The 10,065-nt window shown below is 32.3% G+C and overlaps 1 protein-coding gene across 1 annotated transcript; it reads right to left on the bottom strand.

Annotated features, from left to right (window-relative positions):
* Positions 1–482: 482 nt before the first annotated feature.
* Positions 483–9,836, bottom strand: LOC136024839 (non-receptor tyrosine-protein kinase TYK2-like). Its single transcript, XM_065700330.1, has one exon. It carries the CDS (start codon positions 9,653–9,655, stop codon positions 7,148–7,150), a length of 2,508 nt encoding a protein of 835 aa, XP_065556402.1. The 5' UTR covers positions 9,656–9,836; the 3' UTR covers positions 483–7,147.
* Positions 9,837–10,065: the final 229 nt, after the last annotated feature.

Genomic DNA, 10,065 nt, shown 5'->3' on the forward strand with positions numbered 1-10,065 from the left:
ATTTATATATCCCCTGTGCACCCCGGCGTCCCCTTTGTAGTTATGTCCCTGTGTCCCGGTCGTCATTTATATTCCCTGTGTCCCGGTCGTCATTTGTGTCCCGGTGTTCCAGTCTGTGATTTCTCTTTGAGTGTCCCGGGCGTCATTTATATTCCTTGTGTCCCGGTGTCCCGGTCGTCATTTATATCCCCCTGTGCCCCCCGGCGTCCCCATTGTAGTTGTGTCCCTGTGTCCCGGTCGTCATTTATATTCCCTGTGTCCCGGTCGTCATTTGTATCCCGGTGTCCCGGTCTGTATATACATTCGTTTTTTAGTTTTGTTTTTCTCCTTTATTTTTTTCCTTTTTTCTTTTTTTTCTTTTTTAGTTTATTTAGATTTTTAGATTTTTTAGTTTTTTTTATTAGTTTTTAGTTTTTTTGTAGTTTTTACCATTTTTTTTAGTTTTTTTAGTTTTTTTTTTTTTACTTATGTCCTGGTCGTCATTTATACTCCCTGTGTCCCGGTCGTCATTTGTGTCTCGGTGCTTTGTTGATTGCTAATTTATATTATATTTATATTTATATTTTTTATATTTATTAATATTTTTTTAGTTTTCTTTTTCTCTTATTTTTCAGTTTTTTCCTTTTTTTTAGTTTTTTCTTTTTTAATTTTTAGTTTTTTTTGTTTTTTACCTTTTTTTAGTTTTTTTAGTTTTTTTAGTTTTTTAGCTTTTTTAGTTTTTAGTTTTTGCCTTTTTTTAGTTTTTTCAGTTTTTTTTAGTTTTTAGTTTTTTACCTTTTTTTAGTTTTTTTTAGTTTTTTAGCTTTTTTAGTTTTTTTTCTTTTTAGTTTTTTTTGTAGTTTTTACCTTTTTTAGTTTTTTTTCTTCTTTTGTATTAGTGTGAAATAATTCAGACATCATATGCGGACAAACACGACGTCACTCGACAGACAGACAGACAGACATAACCCACAAACAACTTATTTTTATATATATTTATTCATATTTTTTTAGTTTTCTTTTTCTCTTTTATTTTTCAGTTTTTTCCTTTTTTTTAGTTTTTTTCTTTTTTAGTTTTTAGTTTTTTTTAGTTTTTTACCTTTTTTTAGTTTTTTTTAGTTTTTTTAGTTTTTTAGCTTTTTTAGTTTTTTTATTAGTTTTTATTTTTTTTGTAGTTTTTGCCTTTTTTTATTTTTTTCAGTTTTTTTTAGTTATTAGATTTTTACCTTTTTTTTAGTTTTTTTTAGTTTTTTAGCTTTTTTAGTTTTTTTTTCTTTTTAGTTTTTTTTGTAGTTTTTACCTTTTTTAGTTTTTTTCTTCTTTTGTATTAGTGTGAAATAATTCAGACGTCATATGCGAACAAACATGACGTCACCTGATCCATCCACAGACAGACAGACAACTTATTTTTATATATATAGAAGATAGATAGATAGATATATATATATATATATATATATATATATATATATATATATATATATATATATATATATATATATATATATATATATACTAGCTGTTGGGGTGGCGCTTCGCGCCACCCCAACACCTAGTTGGTGGGGGCGCTTCGCGCCCCCCCCAAGCCCCCCCGCGCGCGTAAGTCGTTACGCGCCATAATAGTTACGCGCCATTGTAGTTGTGTCCCTATGTCCCACCTGTGAATATAGATATATATATATATATATGGTTTTAACTACGTAAAACTTGCGAATATACAACATTCTTTGCTGTCCCATTGTCTTTGCATATAAATAGATTGTCAGGTTTACCGACTCTTGAACATGCAACATATAATGGTCCATGGGAAAACAATCTGTATTCAGATCTATACCTCATGATTCTAATGATTGCCCTTGAGCTTTGTTGATGGTGATTGCTAATCGACCATTCCCTGTCCCGGTGTCCCGGTCGTCATTTACATCCCCCTGTTTCCCCCGGTGTCCCCGTTGTAGTTGTGTCCCTGTGTCCCGGTCGTCATTTATATTCCCTGTGTCCCGGGTCCCGGTCATCATTTGTATCCCGGTGTCCCGGTCTGTATATACATTCGTTTTTTAGTTTTGTTTTTCTCCTTTATTTTTTTCCTTTTTTTTTCTTTTTTAGCTTATTTAGATTTTTAGATTTTTTAGTTTTTTTTATTAGTTTTTAGTTTTTATTTCTTTTTAGTTTTTTTGTCCCGGTCGTCATTTATATCCCCCTGTTTCCCCCGGTGTCCCCGTTGTAGTTGTGTCCCTGTGTCCCGGTCGTTATTTATATTCCCTGTGTCCCGGTCGTCATTTGTATCCCGGTGTACCGGTCTGTATATACATTCGTTTTTTAGTTTTGTTTTTCTCCTTTATTTTTTTCCTTTTTTTTTCTTTTTTAGTTTATTTAGATTTTTAGATTTTTTAGTTTTTTATTAGTTTTTAGTTTTTTTTTCTTTTTAGTTTTTTTGTAGTTTTTACCTTCTTTTTAGTTTTGTTAATTTTTTTTTTTACTTGTGTCCTGGTCGTCATTTATACTCCCTGTGTCCCGGTGCTTTGTTGATTGCTAATCGAACATTCCTTTTGTCCTGGTCGCTTTCTCTTTTAGTGTCGTCATTTATTTTTTTCTTTTTTAGTTCTTTTAGTTTTTACCTTTTTTAGTTTTTTTTTAGTTTTTAGTTTTTTTAGTTTTTTACCTTTTTTTAGTTTTTTTAGTTTTTTTAGTTTTTTAGCTTTTTTATTTTTTTTATTAGTTTTTAGTTTTTTTGTAGTTTTTGCCTTTTTTTAGTTTTTTTTAGTTTTTTAGCTTTTTTATTAGTTTTTAGTTTTTTTTGTAGTTTTTGCCTTTTTTTAGTTTTTTTAGTTTTTTAGCTTTTTTATTTTTTTTATTAGTTTTTAGTTTTTTTTGTAGTTTTTGCCTTTTTTTAGTTTTTTCAGTTTTGACGTCACCTGATCCAGTTTTTTCAGGTGACGTCACCTGATCCACGATCCACAGATCCACAGACAACTTATTTTTATATATATAGATAGTTTTTCTTTTTTTACTTATGTCCTGGTCGTCATTTATACTCCCTGTGTCCCGGTGCTTTGTTGATTGCTAATCGAACATTCCTTTTGTCCTGGTCGCTTTCTCTTTGAGTGTCGTCATTTATTAGTTTTTTCCTTTTTTTTTAGTTTTTTATTGGTTTTTACCTTTATTTTAGCTTATTTTTCAGTTTTTTCCTTTTTTTTAGTTTTTTTTTATTTTTTATTTTTTTTTAGTTTTTTACCTTTTTTTAGTTTTTTTAGTTTTTTTAGTTTTTTAGCTTTTTTACTTTTTTTATTAGTTTTTAGTTTTTTTTTTGTAGTTTTTGCCTTTTTTTAGTTTTTTCAGTTTTTTTTTTAGTTTTTTATTGGTTTTTACCTTTATAGTTTTTTTAGTTTTTTAGCTTTTTTATTTTTTTTATTAGTTTTTAGTTTTTTTTGTAGTTTTTGCCTTTTTTTAGTTTTTTCAGTTTTGACGTCACCTAATCCAGTTTTTTCAGGTGACGTCACCTGACACATCCATCCATCCATCCACAGACAGACAACTTATTTTTATATATATTTAGTTTTTTAGCTTTTTTATTAGTTTTTAGTTTTTTTTTGTAGTTTTTGCCTTTTTTTAGTTTTTTTAGTTTTTTAGCTTTTTTATTTTTTTTATTAGTTTTTAGTTTTTTTTGTAGTTTTTGCCTTTTTTTAGTTTTTTCAGTTTTGACGTCACCTGATCCAGTTTTTTCAGGTGACGTCACCTGATCCACGATCCACAGATCCACAGACAACTTGTTTTTATATATATAGATAGTTTTTTTTTTTTTACTTATGTCCTGGTCGTCATTTATACTCCCTGTGTCCCGGTGCTTTGTTGATTGCTAATCGAACATTCCTTTTGTCCTGGTCGCTTTCTCTTTGAGTGTCGTCATTTATTAGTTTTTTCCTTTTTTTTTTAGTTTTTTATTGGTTTTTACCTTTATTTTAGCTTATTTTTCAGTTTTTTCCTTTTTTTTAGTTTTTTTTTATTTTTTATTTTTTTTAGTTTTTTACCTTTTTTTAGTTTTTTTAGTTTTTTTAGTTTTTTAGCTTTTTTACTTTTTTTATTAGTTTTTAGTTTTTTTTTGTAGTTTTTGCCTTTTTTTAGTTTTTTCAGTTTTTTTTTTAGTTTTTTATTGGTTTTTACCTTTATAGTTTTTTTAGTTTTTTAGCTTTTTTATTTTTTTTATTAGTTTTTAGTTTTTTTTGTAGTTTTTGCCTTTTTTTAGTTTTTTCAGTTTTGACGTCACCTAATCCAGTTTTTTCAGGTGACGTCACCTGACACATCCATCCACACATCCATCCACACATCCACAGACAGACAACTTATTTTTATATATATAGATAGATATATATATATATCTATATATATAAAAATAAGTTGTCTGTGTGTGGATCTGTGGATCTGTGGATCAGGTGACGTCATGTTTCGGCTGACGTCATGAAATTAGTTGCCATCATTTTTGCTTTGAAGGTGACGTCATTCAAGTTATATAAGACATATGTTCGCGTAGAATTCTATTAATGTTTAAGTTTACAATGACTGATGAAGATGCTCAAAGAGTCTATGCCAAAAAACTTGCTGCTGATAGAGAAAGTCAGAAAAGAAAGCGTGCCGAGGAATCAAAAGAACAGCAAGGAAACAGGCTTGAGGCTAAAGAACGCAAAACCGCGCAGTTAGATGAAGATCCACCTGGACAGCGAGAGTCAAAACATATCAAAACTGAAAATGATAGCGATGATGATTGGGTTTGGGATTTTGACTTGGAAAAGGTCATCAATGACTACCAGATTTTAGTTAAAAGAGGTGTTTAGTGTTGCGAGAGGGCTCATTCTAACGGAAATGAAAATTTCTAGTGCCCTTTTTAAGTGACCAAAAATATTGGAGGGCACCTAAGCCCCCTCCCACGCTAATTATTTTTCCAAAGTCAACGGATCAAAATTCTGAGATAGCCATTTTGTTCAGCGTAGTCAAAAAACCTTATAACTATGTCTTTGGGGACGACTTACTCCACAGTGATAGCTTACAACCTAGTAAAGAACGAACTGGCAAAAACTGGGAAGTGCGAGAATATTACCATTTTTGGGTTATTCACAACACGTAAATAAATTATTATCTGGGTTAGTCGTAATAGTAAAATATTCCGGGAAAAAAAATTATCCAAATTTCGAATAATAGTCTAAAGCACTTAAAAAATGGCATCCGATCGAAACAAAAGAACACCATTCGAATGGTCATGGCCAAAAGTCCGATTCAAGAAACTTACAGGCCTCCGGCTTGAACAACAAAGAAAATCGCTTTTTTCATGGATAGCCCTGATAGTGTCCACTCTTTTTTCTTTTACCTCCGCTGCTAGCAGGGCACTAGAATATGAGAGGGAACTGTTTTAGGACTCGCTTTAAAGGGAATTGCTACTTGTTTTGTAATTAACGAAACGTAACATTAGAAAAAAAATAATATTTGTTGATAAAAGCTTTATCTTCGTATACAAGATGATGTTATATTGGATTTAATATCAAATTTGAGTGACTCTTCTACCTGATTCCCTTGGGTTCGTTCTATGTTATATCCAGCGTGGGATGTATGTTTATGCAAAATATTTTTTTTTTAGTTCTTACTAAATCCAGATAATTATAAGTCGAAAGCTTTTGCCTGCGTGTGATATATGATTCTACAACAGATCAGTATAGAGTAGTGGCAATTTTTCTTTATTCTGTATGTGTTAATCCGGGTTGCAGTGATGGCTAGCAACCTTGTAAGAGACGATCACGTTCCATAGTAAAAAGTGAAATAGCCCATAACTCCTAAAAGTAAAGCAAGATCGAAACACAAAGTACACTATTAGAATCGCCTGGTTCGAAATCCCTATATAGGAAACTTGTAGCTCGATATCTTGAATAACGAGGAAAATCCACTGGCTTGAAAAAAAAAGAAGCGGCTCCAAGCACGATAATCTGCATCAACGACATCTTTTTCTTTTCTTTCCGATTTTTTTTTCACAGCTAGCTGGGCACCCGAATATCATAGAAAGCTGTTTAACGGCTCTTTTGAAAGAAAATTGTCACACCAAGTTCCTTTTTTGAAATGAAATTTTTTACAAAAAAAAACTACTTTTTCGTATCAAGCTTGATGAATGACGTCATATTCGTAGGTTGTAATCGCATATGACTTAATAAGTGAATGAAATATTTATACATGCTTATCTTTCGACAAGACAATATAAAAAAAACCGGGTTGCAGCGGTAGCTAGCTACCTAGCAAGAGAAGACAAGGTCCCATACTAAGAAATACAAACTCTTAAAAATAGAGTCAGATCAAAACAAGAAGAAATCTTTTAGAACCGCCTAGTCGGATACCCATATAGGAAACTTACCGTCCCTTGGCTTGAACAAAACAAAAAATCTATTGGCTTGTAAAAACAAGAAATGTTGCTGAAACCATGATTGTTTAAGGTGTAATTGAATGGAGCTTCCAGAATTTCATCTCTATGCTCCATCGGAAACACAAAACCACGATAATCTGCATCGAAGGCATCTTTTCTTCATTTTTTCCCTCCGGAGCTAGTGGGAACTGGAACATCATAGAGCTGTTTAATGGCTTGTTTTTAACAAAATTGCTAAATACAGTGGTTTTGCAATTAAAAAAAAATAGTTTTTAAAATAAAATCATTTTCACGCAAAATGCATTTTTGTACAACACTGGAGTAACAAATATTATAAACATCATCTTGCATACAAAGATCAAAGTAGGATTTTTAACCTTATGATCAGCATGTAGATATATTTATATAGAAGGCAGTAACTATAATAATCCCTGAAATTTTTAATAAAATTTATTTTATTTCATCTCTCAGTTCAAAGTTATAATTGTCTCCTGGAACAAAACTTTTTATTGGCTTAACTCCTAAGGTGAGTAACTATATCCCGTTGTGCTATCTAAATATATAGAAAAATTATTCTTTAAAATAAATTTTATTTTAGTTTAAAGTTCAGATAAACTTTGAGCTAGCCATTTCTTATAAAATGGTCAAAAGTAAAAAGGGTCTCCATTCTATAATTGGAGGGATGTGATTAAATACAAAAACGCTAAGTCCTGACTTATAAAAATCAGCTGAGTAAACTGCATGTTACAGACTGGCTCAATTCAAAAAACAAAATCAGTCTTGACTCGATGGATAATCTCCATCTTTGGCGGATACCTGATTCCAGAAGAACTTAAGAGATTTTACGGTGCCTTTGGGTATTATATCAAGTTCTTGTTTTGGTTTAGAAGCAAGTTTCAAAAAATATTCGGCTAAGTTTTCAAGTTCGAGAGTAACCATTTGGAATGTTGGTCGTTCTTCCAATTCGGTACTTGTACATTTTTGAGCCAATTCAAAAAGTTTTTTAGCCTCTATGTGTTGTGGTAACTTAGTACGGATAAGTTCTGTATTAATTCTGCCCAGATCATTTACAGGTATTTGAAGATCACTAATTTTCTTTCGACAAATCAGCTCGGATAAAAGTATGCCGAAGGAATATACATCACAGCGCTTATCCACTATGGGCTTATCAACAGCTTTTGGGCATTTGTAAGGAGAAGACGTCTTGGTAGAGCTATGTACATCAACATATGCCATTCCATAGTCTTTAATGCGTGCTGTACCATCTCGAAGTAGGATCACAGAATCAGTGGTCAGGTTCATATGAGCGACATTCTTAGAATGCAGATAAACCATTCCAAATGCAACGTCTTTTGCGATTGACACTATCTCGTTGTAATTGAGGGAACTAACACCTTTCAATTTACTTGATAGTTTAAAAGCGCCAGAAGCATTAAAAACTATATTTTTGTTCAGTTGCGATTCTTCCAACTTCATATTAGAGACACCCACAAACTTTACTAAATTTCTATGATCAAGCTCTTTAAGTACATCAACTGCTTCTTCAAAAGCGTCTCGAACCTTCATGCTTTTAGAAACAACACTTTGTATCCTGAAATTTTTGTGTTTCGACGTCGCTTCATAGGTACAGTACAATTCGTTACTAACCAACAGTTTCACTTTTAAAATACGGTCTGCATTAAAGAGGAATTTATACTTGTGAATTTTTTCAAGCACTTGTGGAAAAGATGGTCGACGTTCAGGTTCAATTGAAACACACTGATTTGCAATATTATACAAAAAGGCAGTCTCATCCTTCTCATCATTTACATTAACCGACCCATCTTTGAAATACGGAACATCTAAATTCTCTAAGGGCTTGCAGGCAATGATTTCATACAGGAACATTCCAAAAGAATAAATATCAGATGCAAAGTCGTATGTTCCACGTGCTACTTCAGGTGGACTATGACGTAATACTTCAATATCCTTGAAATTTTCTTTATTATCATCAAAAATAGAGGAGGAAAGTCTGAAGTCTACAACAAGGGCAGTACCATTATCTCTATAAAGGACGTTCTCAGCAGTTAAATTTCGATGGACAATGTGTTTAGAATGCACATAATTCATACCCTCAGCAATATCTTTAGCGATAAGGATTCGATCCATGAAATGCAAAGGCCTTTCGATAAATCTTTTAGCTAAACTTTCTCCAGGAATATATTCCAGTACCATTAACTCACGATTTGTAGATGACATATCTTCAATTGAGGTAACACCAAGAAATTTTATCACATTCTTGTGTTTAAGATCTTTTACTACTTTCAGCTCCCTGTAAAAGTCATCTGAGTCATAGTTGTAATAATCCTTTAAAAGGACAGTTTTAGAATCACAATATTTGGCCATAAACGTTTTAGAATGTTTCCCTAGGCTTATTTCTTTTAATTCGCTGAAGTTCTTCTTATCCAGGTAAATTTCACAAATATGATTTAATTTCGAAGCTATTTTTTTAAAACTTGGTCTTTTTTGGGGTTCAGCAATCACACATTCTTTTGCTAATTCAAAGAGCAAGCGACTTCCCTCGTTTTTCGGGAAAGTCGAATCAATATGCTCAATGTCTATAGTTCCCCTGTCATCATAGCTACACCTTAAAGCCTCTAGACGCTTTTGAAAGGCCAATTCAACTAGGAGCATCCCAAAAGAATAAACATCGGAACTTTCGTCATATTCGTCTCCAGATGTAGTTTCTGGAGCAGATCGGGGGAAGCCATCCAGCTTACCATAGCTATCTTTCTTATTTTGAGATAAACGAGCAACTAAACGAAAATCTGATACTAATGCAGTGCCATCTTTTCTAAGGAGAATGTTATCAATAACCAGTGCCCTATGAATAAGATTTTGAGAGTGTAAATATTCAACCCCAAGCGCTATATCTCTTGCTATTAATAGTTTTTGCATTGGTGTCATTGGCATTTTCTCCTCTTCGCTAATTCGGTCCTTAAGAGTTCCACCTTCAGCCAACTCCATGACGATTTGCACGTATTCGGTCGAATTAATTAACTGCACTGACGTGACACCTATGAAATTCACAATATTCTTGTGATTGAGTTGTCCCATTACCTGAGCCTCGCGATAAAACGACTTTTCATCAAAGCCACAGAAGTCCTTTAAAATAACCCGTCGGTTATCCTTATAACAAGCTGAGTAAACGTTGCAATGAGCACCATGGCTCAAAAGTGTCAAATTGCTAAAATACTTTGGATCCATATAGCTTGGATGTTTTTCAAATTCAGCGCGATACATACTTATATAATAAAACTTTTAATCTAATTGTAATGTTATAATTCGTATTAAGTAGTCTCCTACCTAACTATATAGTTGACAGAAAATAAAACTTTCCGGCAAATTGAATTATGTCCTTGATAATGAAGCTATTGACTGAAAACCAACCAAAATATTTGTGCTATTACTAAAATATGATATTTGTCTTTCAACACCTTCCTATTTTTCTTAGTGGAAAAAGGGAAAAAAACACTAAATTTATGCAATAGAGTTAGGCTCAGTAAATGTAGACTCACAAAAAAACAAAAGGGACACTTAGAAACGGTATGACAGAAAAAGTCCCGTAGTGCTGAAAAAAAGACTTTGAGGTTGCACAGTTTGTAGATCATAGCGTTAATGAATTCCAATACCATCAAAAAAAGTTTAAAGGG

This window comes from Artemia franciscana, chromosome 3, assembly GCF_032884065.1.
Source record: "Artemia franciscana chromosome 3, ASM3288406v1, whole genome shotgun sequence".
NCBI lineage: Eukaryota > Metazoa > Arthropoda > Branchiopoda > Anostraca > Artemiidae > Artemia > Artemia franciscana.